The sequence below is a fragment of the Trichomonas vaginalis genome, chromosome II, assembly GCF_026262505.1.
Source record: "Trichomonas vaginalis G3 chromosome II, whole genome shotgun sequence".
Taxonomy (NCBI): Eukaryota; Parabasalia; order Trichomonadida; family Trichomonadidae; genus Trichomonas; species Trichomonas vaginalis.
Genome location: NC_067204.1, coordinates 13,255,144 through 13,271,351, shown reverse-complemented (window position 1 = coordinate 13,271,351; position 16,208 = coordinate 13,255,144). Strand labels below are relative to the sequence as shown.

Below are 16,208 nucleotides of genomic sequence, written 5' to 3'. Positions count from 1 at the left end.
TGGTAATGGTTCGTTCTGGTTTAGTAACCGAAGAAATTGTGCCCAAGAACGTTTGTCTACTTTCCAAAATAAAAACTCTGTATCTCTTGGAGGGTTAATTTCAATCTTTTGAAATGAAACGGTGGAGTTCATCTTGTCATATTCTAGTTTCAGATAGTATGTTCCATTTAGTAAAGAGTCGTATTTTTCTTGAAATTCCCAATAGTATTTGTTCATTTGAGTTTGAAAGTCATTTAGAGTTTTCTCAAGACTTTCGTCTGAACGAACTGTAAAGATCCTCATTTCATCAAATTTGTCTATTAGACCATCAGAACCTTTATACTGCCCATGAAAATATACTGCGAACATAAATGCGTTAGTTCTATTTGAAAACAAAACTCTTCTAAATCCTATTGCCTTTGCATCTGAAGGACTTTGAAGCCAACGAATTGGATAGTCAAACCTGTAAGCTCGGGATGAAATTTCTTCATCTGAAATAGTCATACCAGCATTTGTAAAGATATAGTCTAACGGTTTTGTATCTGCTACTTTTGTTCTTTGTTTTTCAACCTGAAGCATTTAATATATGTAAAAATATATGGTTTTAAAATGGTATGCCATATAGCTTCTTGAATTTGTTAAGAAGTATTTTAACGCATTTTCCATCTGTATCTCTAGTGTTTACATAAGCATAGCCTTCCTTAGTAAAATATACTTGTAATTTCCTATAGTTTACGCCGGTATAAAAGTAGAAAGAGTCTTGTTCTTCGCTATAGTAGTAAAACTCAAACGTATGCTCGCCATAGTCTGTAATTTCAATTGTTTCATCTTCTAGTTCGTCGACAAATTCGAATACAATATCTCCAAATTTGCCTTTGTTCTTATTGTTTTCAGAACGAGTGACCCAACGTAAGTTTTCAAGTCTATTGTCGTTTCTTATACGGTTTATATGGTCTACAAAAGGTAAATTGTTAGGATTCAGTATAAAATGAGTTGCAATGACAACATGTTTAAAATAGCGTTTCCCACCCATCTTCATAATAGCATATCCGTTATTTTGCTCCCATTCGCTTAAAACTCTTTTTGTCTTTTTGTTTCTGACTTCAAATGACTCACAACAGTGAATTTCATATTTCTCATCTAACAAACAAGTTTCCCAACGGTCTTCTCCAACAAACTCAGCGTACATTTCAAATAAAATAAAAAATATTTTTTTAAAAATATATGGTTTAAAAAACGTTTTTACTTCATATTTCTCATCTAACAAACAAGTTTCCCAACGGTCTTCTCCAACAAACTCAGCGTACATTTCAAATAAAAATAAAAAAATATTTTTTTTTCTTTACTTTACATAACCGCCTGCTGCCATAAGTCTTTGACGCCAACCCATACCAGCTAATGAAGGTTGACTTGGTTTAGTTTGGAAACTAAACTTTGGTTTTGGTTTATCTTCAGTTTTTGGTTTCTCTTCTTCTATCGGTTTTTCGTCACTTTTCGGTTCCTCTGACTTTACTTCACTTGCAGGAACAGTTGTGTCGTCAACATCTTCATAAATATCATATGCCATTTGTTTTTGTTTTCCTTTCAACTTTTTGTGTTTGTTGTAAAGTTTAGAATATTTCGACTCTAAGTCAATGAGATGTTCTATAATGAACTGTTGGTTAGTGAAGTAAACTTTTCCATCTGTTGTCTCGAAAGCTCCTTCAGACTTCAATATTTTATTTGTGAGAGTCTGTTTCTTTTTTGAGATACTTGCCGTTCCATTTTTATGAAAAGTGACTTTGTAGTTAGGGTTTGTATTTCCAGACCTGGCACTTTCTATTATTGAATTTTTCTCTTCATCTGTAAGTTCTTTGACAGGTTTTGACAATGGTTCTGAACTTTTTGTTTGTGGTGTCAAATCTACCGTTTCAACTTCTTCGGTCATTTCATCTCAGTAAAAATTTTAGTTTGGTTTGTTTTCAACTGGTTGTTGTTGTTTTTTAAGTCGGTCTAAAACTTCCTGAGGTATAGGAAGAACTTGACAAACACGTTGTGTAACTGCCGGAAGCCGACAAATCCATCTTGAACCCATTTGTCTCAATGCTGTATTGTTCATTTCATCTCAGTAAAAAACTTTACATTCCCCACGTTTGAGGCGGTTGAGGTTGGTTATTGTTTACCCATTGTTGTGCATGGTTATATCCTCTGTTAAAGAATCTTTCACCTTAGTCCATATAGTGTCCTGCTTGGTTATAGTAGTCATTTGCTTTGTTATAATAGTTTCCTGCTTGTCTTCCTACATTGTCCATCCATCCTTGAACTTTTCCTCTTGTTTCAGGATTTGGAATAAGATTTGTTGCATCTCGTGCTACCTCCCAACCTTTCTGTACAGTTTGTATAATAGGTTGTGCTTTCTCTTTAAGTATACCTAATGTACTCAAAATCTTCCTTCCAATTCCAAATGCACCTCTGGCTATTGTTCCCACTGCGGGCAAAAATCTGGATGCAACTCCTGCTAACGCGCCAAATAAACCCATTTCTTATGGGTTAAAAATGACGAATCCAAACAAGGACCCCTATGTTTCTAAAGCGACAAAGAAAGCACTCATGGTAAAAATCTTTAGTTCAACACCAAATGCTTGGTTTATGGATATCTTGGAAAACATTCCGAGAGTTAGAACAGATGGACCACCATACTGGCTAATATTTGTTGGTCAAAACACAAGATACTGTGAAGCCATACCATTATGGTCCAAAAATATTTTAGATGTGAAAACTGCTTTGACAATATTCGTTGACAAATACCATCCAACAAACTGACATCTGACTGTGAAAGTTCTTTCAAATCAGACGATATTAAAAACTATCTGCGTTCAAAAAATGTAAACCAATATTTCATTGTCGACCAAAACCATTCTGCTCTTGGTGTCATTGACGGTTGTATAAAAATGTTAAGAGACTTAAACCAACCACAAGGTGGTGAAGCAAATGAAATGTCATATGACGACAAATATAGACACTTCTCCATGGCAAAGATGAGACAAGTTTTAAATATTTACAATAGCCGTAAAAAAAAGGTTTGGGAAACCACTCCCCGAAGAAATGAAAAACAACCCTGACTTAGAGAAAGACTATATATTTAATAATTTAGTCAAAAGAGACAAACAAGAAAGAATGCCGGGCTTCAAACTTCAGAAAGGTGACAAAGTAAAAATAGAAATACCCAAACGCGACCCATATGAAAATACTATTGACTATGACAACAATGGGAACCCGACAGGTACTCACATTCGTGTTCGTAAAAATAGAAGAAAGTATACAAGAGAATATTATGAAGTTTTAGGCAAACATGGCAAAATGTACAGACTGCAAGCAGAAGATAAAACTACTATTGTCAGACCTCGTTTCAAACTTGTCAAAGTTCAAGGTGGTATACTTTCAAAGACAGTTCCTAACAAATATAAGACAACTCCTGACGAATATGCTAAAGAAGTTGAAAATGACGACTAAGCATTTCTATACCATGCGTAAACTGTCATGTAAGGTGGCATGTAGTCTTTACTTTGTCCGGTTGTTTGCGTATACCCTGAAACGAAATGTGTATGGTCTCCTCCTACCTCAGTGTTATCCAAGTAACAATTTATAGCAAACTGAACGCTGTCTTTAACATCATATCCTTTACCTTTTGTCATTCCTGTCCAATCCCAATATTTATGCTATGCCCACCTTCTCGAGATGTAGTTAAACTTACGTAGTGACTGTGCGCAGGTAAATTTGCACCTGAAATCGTTTTACTTCCACCTGTTTCCTTTGAAGAGTTTGCACAATACAAAAACCTGTCGACTATTTGAGTCCAAGTTCCAAAACCAAGTACTGTTTCTGGTCTGGTAGAGTTCATTGACGTATAAATAGAGCCAACCGGGTAAATAAGATTCGGCAAAATTTGTTTAAGCACATTGAGTTCCTGTCTTAGATGTATAATACTATTGTCATTAGATATCAAAGTATCTACAAGACTTGTTGCCGGTGGTATTGTTGGAGCTTTACTTGGCAAGGTTGTGTTTAGTGTAATATCATCTGCTGTAAAAGTTGTAAAACTTGTATGTGTATGGTTCTTGTCTGCTTTCTTGTCATATAAATCTTGAGCAGTGAATTTAACGTTATTTTCATCCTTCATGACATAAACATCTTTACATCTAATGTTTCTCATCGTCGTTATGTCGTCATCCGATGTTAAACCTTGTGGAAAGTTAGGAGGTTTACAATATAATGCATCCCCACCAGTTTCTTCAACCGTTCCTTCAATACTTTCTATAGCAACAGTTGTAAAACTTGTATGTGTATGTCCAACGTCACTTTTCCTGTTTAAGGTTTCTTGTAAGTTTGTAATATCAGATATAGAATGTGTATGTCCAACGGCACTTTTACTGTTTAAGGTTTCTTGTAAGTTTGTAATATTTGCAATGGTATGTGTATGTCTAACGGCACTTTTACTGTTTAAGGTTTCTTGTAAGTTTGTAATATTTGCAATGGTATGTGTATGTCTAACGGCACTTTTACTGTTTAAGGTTTCTTGTAAGTTTGTAATATTTGCAATGGTATGTGTATGAGTCTTATTTGCTTTTGTCTCTAAGGTTTCTTGTAAGTTTGTAATATCAGATATAGAATGTGTATGAGTCTTTTTAGAATATTCGTTTTCAGCTCTTGTCACTTCACTTGACATTTTATTGTCAACATATGTTTTGTCTGCTAGTTCAGGATGAGTATGTTCTTTCGTTGCATATGTTGCATCTGCTCTGTCATGTTCTTCTTGAACTTTTTCAATGACATATGTTTTGTCTGCTTTGTTGTCACCATCTGCTTTCAAAAGAAGTTCATTTATAGGTTTCTCGTTTAAAGTTCCTTTTGTTGGATTTATACAAACAGTATGGTTCTTATTGTCTTGAAATAGAAACTCATCTGTCATTGGGTTTAATGTCAGTTTTAAATTTCCTTCTTTCAATGACTCAGATATCTTAGAATAGTTTGAAAAGTTTGTTGTGTTCTTATTTAGAGCTTGTATAATGAGTTGTCGGTTGTGTTGTATTTCTCTCATAGACGCTGTTTTCATTTGACATTTTTATTCTAGATAAAATGCTTTCAATAGAAAAAGAAAATTCAAGAGTTGCTACAACTAAACCATTAGATGAACTTTTTACGAATGTCGGTCAAAAGTTTGAGACAGAGACCGTAAAGCATGAAGGCTATCGTTTTGACTACCCGTTAAGATGGTTAAGAGACCCATCTGTCAAAAAGCTATTGGCTTTCGTAAATGAAGTTCATTTCAGAAGCCATACATGGTTTCCCATTTACAGTCGGTTTTGAAGTTCGATACTATAACAAAGAAAAACGTACGTATGAGAAATTTGAACAGGGAAAACTTTTACAAGTGAATTTGCTTGTAAACTTAGAAACAACTCTTCAAGCTTTTCAAGAAAAAATAAACGACATCTATATCGAATATGCAACCAGTATAACATTGACGAGGGAGAGTACCATCTCGATATTATATATGACAGGAAAAATGCAACTGTTAAAATCAATAGAATAGAAGACCTTGGAGAAAACGTTTATATTTCTACAAAATATAACAACTTGGCATGGTATAGATTTCTGAGGATGTTAAATCAGCCTGCAGAATATCCAGTACACCCGGACTTTTATGAAGTCGAAAACCCTAATGGAACATATGAAAATGTTTTCGACTCAGATGCTATTATAGTTCATGCTTCATTTTTGGTGCACAAAACTCTTTCTTATGCTTGGCAAATGACTTTTACGAAAACCTACAAAGTTATATGAACCGCCGAGTGGAAGTATTTCAGACTTTCAAGTATGGTTTACAACAGATGGAAGAAAGAGAATAGTTCCATTATACCATGCGTTTTACTTAGAACTTAGTTTCATATACAACTACTATCGAACGGTAAAAATATAATTTTTTAATACGGTTGAGGTGTTGGATTTGGTTGCCAACTAGACTGTGGTGCAGGTTCAGGCTGTTGTATAACAGGGGCTTGCTCTTCTGGTTCAGGGTCTTTTAGGTATAATACCAACGAACTGACCTACTCTTTTACCAATATTTTTGACTCCGTTCCAAATTCCTCTTCCTACGGTTTTTATTCATTCCATATACCTCTTCCAACATTTCGAAAGAAGTTTCCTATCTTACTGAAGAAACCCATTTTACTATATGTAAAAATCTAATGTCCACCTAGTCTCTTACGTTTCCTGTTGAGTTCCATAGCATTCTTTAACTGGAGCTCATACATTCTGTTTCTCCTCTGTAGAAAACATATTCTGGGTCAACTCCTGTGTTCGCGTCATCTGCATAAAGTTTTGTTTATATCCCACTTCGGGGTTTGTATAAAACTCTTTCCATCTCATATTTGCATACCATGGTGGCAAACCTAACGCGCGTCATTTGACATGGCAGTTTGCATTGTACATCTGTTGGCACTTGACCATAGTTTGCCATTGCAGTTTGTATTCTAACTTCATTTGGAATATTCTCTGGGTTTGGTTGTCCAGGTTGCTGTGCATTCGCTAAGTTCTGTGCGTCATTTAATATTAGATAAAAAATATTCTTACGAGTACATATGCTGAACATTTGCAGGCATTGGTTCATCTTCATATTCTCTGTACCTTTCTGCCACGTCAAATAAATAAATGACACAATGGAAAAAACCTAAACAAGTAGTCCTATTTCAACCACATTTACTTACTAGTAAAATTTCTTTGTTATGACACTTTCTCCTTTTATAGGACCTCTCTCATATTCTATCTTGTCATATCTAAACTCATAGTCATGTATGTCCTCTAACCATCTCATAAACGGTTTTCCAAACCACTTTTATCGGATGTAAAGTAAAAGCATGGACAGTTATGTATAACGTCTAAAGTTTCTAAAAGAGTCTCTCAAAGTCCAGTCTACTTGTATTGAAAATCCCATGTGTTATAGAACGGCGGGTCCACTATAAAGAAAATATTTTCCTTGTCTTTATATTTTTCATACAACTCTGTCCAATGACATCTCAAAACTCTATACCCTCAATATATTTTTCTATGTCCTCTTTGAAAACATTTGTATAGTTAAGATATAAAACTTTGACATAAGTGTTTCAATGTCATGAACTCTTATAGCACCACTATATAATAGTCTAGCAGATATACTATCCCAGTCTATATATTCTGCTTTTTTCAAAACCTCTCTCACAATATTTTTCTTATCTAATGGTATACGTTCCATCTTACCTATAGGTATCTTTTCTTTTAACTCTTTCAATATATTGTTTGTGTCTGGTATATGTTTGAGACGGTCCATATAGTTGTCGAAGTCATTGCATATAATCTTTGAGTCTGGGAATATTGTATGACATAAATGGGATATATAGAAACTTCCACCGAACAAATCTACAAATGTTAGACCATTCGGTAGTTTCTTAAGTTCTCTCAATAGAATATCTTTACATCTACTCTTATTTCCAAAGAACGGTAACGGTGGTTTTGTAAAATTCATTTATATATAATAATAAAAATGTTTTTTCCTGAAAAGTGACAGAAAAGGCTTCTCAAAGTATACTTCCTTGGAACGCCTGTAACTTTTCCTGTAGCGACGATAGACCCTTGCTTGTCCGGACAAAGTTATACTATTTTGAGTGCTCTACCAAAAATTTTTTATGGGCTAGAGGGCGCAACGCGCCTGGAGGCCCCCAGTACCCAAAAAACTTCATTTATACTAAACATCTTCAGGGCTAGAGGGCACGAAGTGCCTGGAGGCCCCACTACTTTTTTTTTTTTTTTAGTATTATTTCATTTTTCTCATTCAATTTAGAATTTACAATTGTCAAAAAATTGGGAGCTGTCACTTTTGATGAATTTCTGTTTATTACAAAACCGCCAATTTGATGAATCAAGCCAAATTGTAACTGACCTAGTCTGGATTACAATATTCGGTTCATCAAACCGCCAATTTGATGAATCAAGCCAAATTGTAACAAACCAGTTGTTGATTGCATGGTATCATTCATCGAACTGCCAATTTGATGAATTACATTTCTTAGTCATCAAAATAGTGGTCATGTTACTATTCGTTAGGTTAAATTACTTTTAATGCCCATTCAAGGAAGTACATGTCAGTTACAGGGTTTATAGTTTTACTCGAATTGAGTAAACCTCTTGGAAGCAATTACCACAAGAGCCAAGACTTCTCGTTTACAGACTTTGAAAGCCAGGAAGGAGCCAGGTAACAATAATGGGCTCTCTTATGATATTTTGGGATATTTATCAACAATTTGAGTTTCTACCTATTGTCTTCAATGAGGATTTTTTAGGCCAGAAGTACAATACCTGTACAGTCTAACTACTAGGGCAATGTAGTCAAACTGTGCACGTATTGAACTTCTAAGGCTATTATTTATCTGCTATTGACATCATTCTTTTACATTACCGTCCTCTGGTCCTTAGAGGACCATAGATTCTGAAATTACTTGTGCAGAGCAAAGTTCTTCCGAGATCTCTCTATCCTTTGTAGATCTCGGAAAAACTTTGCCTTAAACTACTGCATTAATGTTTCCTAGTATTCAAAGAGCTATGAATTCTATAGTTGATCTTATAAGGTAGAGTTTTTCCTAACTTTCTCATTCGTTGAAAGGTTTTCAACAAAGCTATACCTTAAAAATCTGTGCTTGTTATATCTGATCATTTGTGTGTTAGGGGAGGTAAATTTATTCCACTAGAGCAAATTTTTTCCGAGGTTTCTCATTCGATGAGAAACCTCGGAACAACTCTTCAATAGTGTAATGAATTTGTGGTATTTGTCCTGCAAACAGCGAGAGAACTTGTCTGTAATTCGTTTATGATGAAGTTATCTGGATGTCTCTCAGATGAGGAAGGAAGTCCAGAAAACTTCACCATAAGTTAATACTTGTGTATTTCTATGACTCTCTTCACGTCAGAGAATGTAAATTTACTCGAATAGGGCAAAGTTCTGCTCAAGTTTCTCATTTGATGAGAAACCTCGGAAGAACTTTGCCCTAAGGTAATGTATATGTGATTGTTGGCCCGCAGAGAAACAAGGAATCTGTTTGTATTTCGTTTATGGTGAAGTTCTCGGATGTTCTCTCAAATTATATGGAAAATCAAGATAACTTCACCATAATTTGTTGTAGTTGTGATTCTCTGGCTCTTTGCCGGCCAGAAAACTAGAAAATAGTTTATAGTGGGAGTATGCTCGATGAATACCTACTCACTAAAAATATACGTTATTTTTTGTTTTCCTATGGGAAAATAGTTTTGATTTTTATACTATCGTATGCTTTGTTATTGCATGAATTGTCTATTTTCTTAATAAAAACTCATTTTTCCGTGTGATTCTGAATCAATGCATTCCAAAAAAGCGTTTTCCGCCTTTGAAACGTGAAAACACACATTGCATGAAGAATCAGAGAAGATTTTCTAACTCGAAGAATTCCAAAAAAAACCAATTATAGTTTTTTTATCGTGAAAAATTTACTTTTTAACTACGAAATTTTTAAAACGCGATTTTTTTGGAGATTTTTAGAAAATTCAAATATGATAGGCATGTGTTATTTTATGTGCTCTATGAGTTTATCAGCTTAATTTGGAGTTATTATCAAATTTCAATAAGTCTAAAAAATTGAAAGATAGAAAATCTTCTCTGATTCTTCATGCAATGTGTGTTTTCACGTTTCAAAGGCGGAAAACGCTTTTTTGGAATGCATTGATTCAGAATCACACGGAAAAATGAGTTTTTATTAAGAAAATAGACAATTCATGCAATAACAAAGCATACGATAGTATAAAAATCAAAACTATTTTCCCATAGGAAAACAAAAAATAACGTATATTTTTAGTGAGTAGGTATTCATCGAGCATACTCCCACTATAAACTATTTTCTAGTTTTCTGGCCGGCAAAGAGCCAGAGAATCACAACTACAACAAATTATGGTGAAGTTATCTTGATTTTCCATATAATTTGAGAGAACATCCGAGAACTTCACCATAAACGAAATACAAACAGATTCCTTGTTTCTCTGCGGGCCAACAATCACATATACATTACCTTAGGGCAAAGTTCTTCCGAGGTTTCTCATCAAATGAGAAACTTGAGCAGAACTTTGCCCTATTCGAGTAAATTTACATTCTCTGACGTGAAGAGAGTCATAGAAATACACAAGTATTAACTTATGGTGAAGTTTTCTGGACTTCCTTCCTCATCTGAGAGACATCCAGATAACTTCATCATAAACGAATTACAGACAAGTTCTCTCGCTGTTTGCAGGACAAATACCACAAATTCATTACACTATTGAAGAGTTGTTCCGAGGTTTCTCATTCGAATGAGAAACCTCGGAAAAAATTTGCTCTAGTGGAATAAATTTACCTCCCCTAACACACAAATGATCAGATATAACAAGCACAGATTTTTAAGGTATAGCTTTGTTGAAAACCTTTCAAATAAAGAGAAATTTAAGGAGAAATTTGCCCGTTTGATGTATGGTGAGAAGCATATTTGAGAGTTTGGAGAGGCAAAGTGCAATCACCTATCAATATTGCACTTTGCCTGTCACATACATCTCGACAGAGGCAACATTCGATATGAAAGTTTCCTCTGTCGAGAAACTTCCTCACACCTCAAGAGATGCGAGGAACTTTTGACAGGCAAAGTGCAATATTGATAGGTGATTGCACTTTGCCTGTCACATACATCTCGACAGAGGCAACATTCGATATGAAAGTTTCCTCTGTCGAGAAACTTCCTCGAAACTCAAATTTTTCTTTAGAACTACAATATCTTAACAATTAGCTCATCAAAACACAACCTATAAACTTTAATTTTTACTTTTGTTTTTTTCAATATATATGAACTAAATTTTTTTCCAAATTACTCCCACACTGGGAAAAGTATTTTAACTCAGATGTTGCCAACCTCTTCATCATTGCATTAACAAGTGCTTTGACTCAGAGGTTGCCAGCCTCTTCATCATTGCATTAACAAGTGCTTTGACTTAGAGGTTGCCAGCCTCTTCATCATTGCATTAACAAGTGCTTTGACTCAGAGGTTGCCAGCCTCTTCATCATTGCATTAACAAGTGCTTTGACTCAGAGGTTGCCAGCCTCTTCATCATTATAAAAATGTATTACCGCTTTTTTTTAATTCAATCGTAACATCTCAATTATCCCGCCAAAAATTATTGGGTCTAAATTGGTTTTTATTATTATTATTTTCAGAAACAAACTAACTTGTTTTTTAGGAATTTATCATTCATAAAGTCTTTATGATATATTTTCAACTTATAATGAATATGAAATTATAATTGTTATTTCGAAAAAAAATTATTCATGATCAATTCATGATTTAACCAGTTCCTTCAAATTAGGAGAGCATATTCAAATATAATCGCTCATTAAAATCAATTTTTATGTTTTTTTTAAATCGAAATTATCTCATCATAAACCATGCAAACTGACTATTTGTTCTTATCACCATGTTACCAATATCAGAATTGTCTTTACAGCCAAAATTTCGCTCGATAAAGGTCCATCCAATAGTGAGATAATTGAGCAACGAACATTTTTCCATATCATAAAAACCTCCGCCTTTAACATGGAGATTTTGAAAAAACAATAGAACTTATGATTTCCATTTTTCTATTTCTTCTTCATTTTGGAACACAACTAATTAAGAACAATTCAAATATCAGGGATTAATATTTTTGAATTCTGTTGATTGAATGCGCAAAAAGGTATTATATGACTCTATAGAATTTTATGCATTTGATTTTCCAACTTTTTCACGCATTCAATGAAATTGAAAGAACTTTAGCGGAAAATATATACATGTCCAACTTAAAACATTGCAAAAGGTCCATCATAATATAACGAAGATAACATAAGCTTTTAGAAGAGAGTCTTATTACTTTCCACATTTCTGTTGAAGAGTTATTTTATCTCTTTATTTAATCAAAATGTTATGCGTGATTTATATATTTCCGAAATCTTTGTGATTAGTGTTTTACATATGCATATCTTAGTATTAATTTTTCCTAACAAATTTCAAATGTAAAATTAAAATGTATGATATTTAAAAATTAATAATGTCTGATCAAGACACTCATCCAAGTAAATTCTATGAATTACGAAGTATCTATAAATACTACATTGATTCATATAATGCGTTGTATCGACTAAAAACTGAAAATGAAAAAGAATTAAACAAGATTTACAAAATGATCAAAACAGAATTGATTGATTCAAAAATTTACCCACCAAAAAAGATTATAGAAGACATTTTATATATCATTCCGTATAATAATCGCTATGCAAAGTCATATTTATCTCTTGCCAAACTCTTGTATGATAATTATCAAGTAAAGGAGACAATACATGTTCCATTACCGATTCGTTACCTATTTTATAGAGAATATGGAATTAAATTAAACAAATCTGATGATTTTGAAAAAAATAAATTTGAAAATCTCGATTTTCTTTCAGAAGATACAATTTACAGAGTAATTATGAATAATGAATTAGAAAGATTCATCTCATTCACGGAAAGAAAAGGATTTAATAAAAATCAGACACTTAGAAGCGAATTATACCCAATTTATAAAGATTTTTCATTGCTTGAGTTATGTTGTTACTACGGAGCAGTTGATTGTTTCAAGTTTTTAAGAACAAAATTTAACTCACAAACAACTCCAAATTGTATATATTTATCGTTTTTGGGAGGAAATCCAGAGATAATGAGTGAATGTTTGAAATTAGCACAAATTCCAGATCTCATTAGTTATGGTAAACTCTGGCTGAGTCAATCAATGATGCATGCAATTATTTCTCATAACATTGATTTTGTTACATTCTTGATGAATGAACACAATATAGAGATCAATTTATACTGGTGCGGATCATATAAAAATCTTGAATCATTTTTAGTTTATTTCGATCAAACAAATGATATTAACGCATGCTTTGTTTTTTCAACAATGTTTGATATAGGGTGTCCAAAGGTGCGTTTAGCACAGCGCTCTATATGAGACTATTAAAGGAGATATATGCTGATTATAAATATATAATAAAAAATATGAATATATGTATATGATGAGTAAGTTGTATTTTGGCTCCATGCCGGGATATAAAATGAATTTTGAGACAAGAGGCGGTTTCGCGGGAAATTTTGGCGGGATTTTTTTCATTTTTTTAATGAATCATAAAGAAAACATCCTCGCTCTTGCAAAAAAATGCAAAGACTGTAAAAAAATCTACGAGACATTGGTAAAATGCTTCGGTATGGATTCTCCTAGCTATTCCACTGTAACGTATCATGTTAGGATGTATCACTTCATGAACAAAAAGGCGCCCATCATAAAAATTGACAAAAAATCGCCGGATCAAAGAAAAATCAAAGCAATTCTTCAAGCGCTAGATGAAGACCCAAGAGCATCACTCAGAAGGATAGAGGAGATGACAAAGATACCACGTACAACAGTCAGTTATTATCTGCACAATTATTTGAACTACAAACTAGCGTATACACGTTGGGTTCCGCACAACCTTAATTCAGTTCAAAAAAAATCTAGAGTCCAATCTTCGAAAGAGCTCCTCTCTATATTGGGTGCGTATCAATCCAAGAAGTTTCGCTTTTTAGTAACAGGGGACGAGTCTTGGTTTCAATATGCAACAGAAGCCAAAATCATTTGGATCCCGAAGGATGAAAATCCGCAAACATTCCCGAAGAAAAAAATTGACACACCAATGATGATGTTGTCGGTTTTTTGGGGTGTGAATGGCATCATCGCAATTGATATTCTTCAAAAACCTAATACGATGAATGCTCAGTATCTAATTGACAATGTTCTTACTCAAATTATCAATTCTGATGAGTTTGAGAAATCCAAACAACAAAAACAAAAGTTTGCAATTCATTTTGATAATTCAAGAGTTCACAAAAGTCATAAGGTAATGAATTACTTGGTGGAAAACAATGTCAAAGTTGTTCCAAACCCAATTTATTCACCTGATATTGCACCCTCTGACTTTTATTTATTCGGCACGCTAAAAAAGAGAGCTGAAGGACGCGAATTCGCGAGTCCAGATGATCTTGAAAATTTTGTAAGAGAGCAATTTGAGCAATTTTCTCATGATGATTTAAAGCGTGTCTTTCAAGCCTGGATCGATCGCTGCGAACGCGTGATTGAATCCAATGGTGATTATATTTAAATAAACTTTATATATATGTAACTTGTTTATTTCTATTCGCAGTATTCAGGTTTGTGCTAAACACACCTTTGGACACCCTATATTCTATCTCTTTGCGAATATTTCCTATCACTTGGTGCAGATGTCAAAGCAAAAGTTGAAAACGGTCAAACAGCTCTTCATGAAGCAACATTTTGCAATAGTAAAGAAATAGCCGAACTTCTTATTTCACATGGTGCAAATATCAATGAAAAAGATAATGATGGAAAAACCGCTCTTCATTATGCAGCAGAAAATAATTGTAAAGAAACTGCCGAACTTCTGATTTCACATGGTATAAATATCAATGAAAAAGATATATATGAAGAAACTGCTCTTCATATTGCAGCCAAATACGAATATAAAGAAATAGCAGAACTTCTGATTTCACATGGTATAAATATCAATGAAAAAGATATATATGAAGAAACTGCTCTTCATATTGCAGCCAAATACGAATATAAAGAAATAGCAGAACTTCTGATTTCACATGGTGCAAATAACAATGATGAAGATGGGGAATATTCTTTATCTACAGATAATATTGTTGAATAAATGCAATAATCGAGAAAATGATTTATGAAGTTCAAAATGAGTTGCATATTACTGCATCATACTTTGAATTCAAACGGTATATAGCAAAGATAAGTGTATTTTCAGATAATACAATAAATTAAGCATTTTTTTAAAAATATATCTATTTGTGATTTTCCACAGATCTAAAGATTGGTATATATTTTGATTTTATCTATTGACATATTTATCGAATCTATATAGCAATAGCTTATAGAATTAAATTCTATGAAATTCAAACACAAAAAAAATTTAAAAGAAATCTAATTCAGAAAGTATATGAGGACCTCAGGTAGCTACGCTTTGGGCAATCATACTACCTTCTGCAAAATAAATATATATTGATTATATAGTCATATATTTGGAAAAGCATATATAATGAATTCCGATTCTCAATGCACTATAGTAAATAAGCAATAAGTGCATTCTTAGTTCTTTTGTTGGCTCTATGCAACAACCAAATAGCGAATGGTAATAATATATGTTTACTTATGTCCATATAACATGACATCCAATTCTATTGTTTGGCATGAAGTAGTTTATACCCGTATTACATCCAATGCCATAATAGCTTATCCAAATCTATACGAAATTTCAAGAAAAGTAAAATACAATATTTCTTAATTTGTCTTCTCTTTTGTGATAATTTTAATATTGTTGCATGCTAAGTTCGGTCAAAATGTAAACCTCTCAATTTTATCGTCGGGGGAAGTAACTCAATTCCTTCAAAATTATTCTTTAAATATTGAATTTAAAGTTATTTAATTTGGATTATAAATAAATAGGCTAATACAATATTTAAAAATGAGAAAAAATAACTTTTCAAAGAACTTTTCATAATCTCAAAGAAAATTTTTTATTCAATAATTATATAAATTAATTAACATTCATAATGAAATTGGATTTTTTTTATAAAAAATTGGTCCTACTTAACTTTTTGAGAGAATTTGGCTTTCTCGTAAACGAAAAAGGGATTTGACGGAGTCAAATCCCCGCTCACAAAAAGTGGACTTTACATGTCAAATTTTATATGCATGTAATGTCCACTTTTATGAGTTTTAGGAAGGAATTGGAAGCCATGAGTTACTGACATTGCATCAGTATCTCATAGCCTCCAATTCCTTCAAAAAATGGGAGAAACTTTGTCCGAATAGTTTAACATTCGGACAAAGTTTCTCCCATTTTAAGAAGGAATTGGAGGCTATGAGATATACCATATGAATGTATATCTCTTACCCTCCAATTCCTTCTAGAAAGTGTCCAAACTTTGGGTTAATTGCAAAGTATTAACCCAAAGTTTGGACACTTTCAAGTGGAGATGGAAGGCTTTGGGGTATATATTAATACAATATACCTCAAAGCCTTCCATCTCCAC

At 33.2% G+C, this 16,208-nt stretch overlaps 4 protein-coding genes and 1 pseudogene across 5 annotated transcripts, besides 5 other annotated features; 3 read left to right on the top strand and 2 right to left on the bottom strand.

The window, feature by feature from the left end:
* Positions 1–4,642: part of a mobile genetic element that runs on past the window's edge.
* Positions 1,322–1,906, bottom strand: TVAGG3_0538110 (phage tail repeat-like family; the record flags this gene model as incomplete). The annotated part of the gene is made up of 1 exon (XM_051237812.1): positions 1,322–1,906. One exon carries the CDS (start codon positions 1,904–1,906, stop codon positions 1,322–1,324), a length of 585 nt encoding a protein of 194 aa, XP_051095636.1.
* TVAGG3_0538100 (uncharacterized protein) lies at positions 2,187–2,498 on the bottom strand (the record flags this gene model as incomplete). The annotated part of the gene is made up of 1 exon (XM_051237811.1): positions 2,187–2,498. The coding sequence occupies one exon, from the start codon at positions 2,496–2,498 to the stop codon at positions 2,187–2,189; it is 312 nt and encodes a 103-aa protein (XP_051095635.1).
* TVAGG3_0538090 (uncharacterized protein) lies at positions 2,569–2,781 on the top strand (the record flags this gene model as incomplete). Its single annotated transcript, XM_051237810.1, has 1 exon — positions 2,569–2,781. The coding sequence occupies one exon, from the start codon at positions 2,569–2,571 to the stop codon at positions 2,779–2,781; it is 213 nt and encodes a 70-aa protein (XP_051095634.1).
* Positions 4,643–5,094: 452 nt separating the features above from the next.
* TVAGG3_0538070 lies at positions 5,095–5,867 on the top strand (annotated as a pseudogene). Its single transcript has one exon. A coding segment is annotated over exon 1 (773 nt).
* A 1,987-nt stretch (positions 5,868–7,854) lies between these two features.
* Positions 7,855–7,891: a mobile genetic element.
* A 3,299-nt stretch (positions 7,892–11,190) lies between these two features.
* Positions 11,191–11,624: a mobile genetic element.
* A 1,394-nt stretch (positions 11,625–13,018) lies between these two features.
* Positions 13,019–14,322: a mobile genetic element.
* On the top strand, positions 13,115–14,242 carry TVAGG3_0538040 (Mariner transposase; the record flags this gene model as incomplete). Its single annotated transcript, XM_051237809.1, has 1 exon — positions 13,115–14,242. One exon carries the CDS (start codon positions 13,115–13,117, stop codon positions 14,240–14,242), a length of 1,128 nt encoding a protein of 375 aa, XP_051095633.1.
* Positions 14,323–15,787: 1,465 nt separating the features above from the next.
* Positions 15,788–16,208: part of a mobile genetic element that runs on past the window's edge.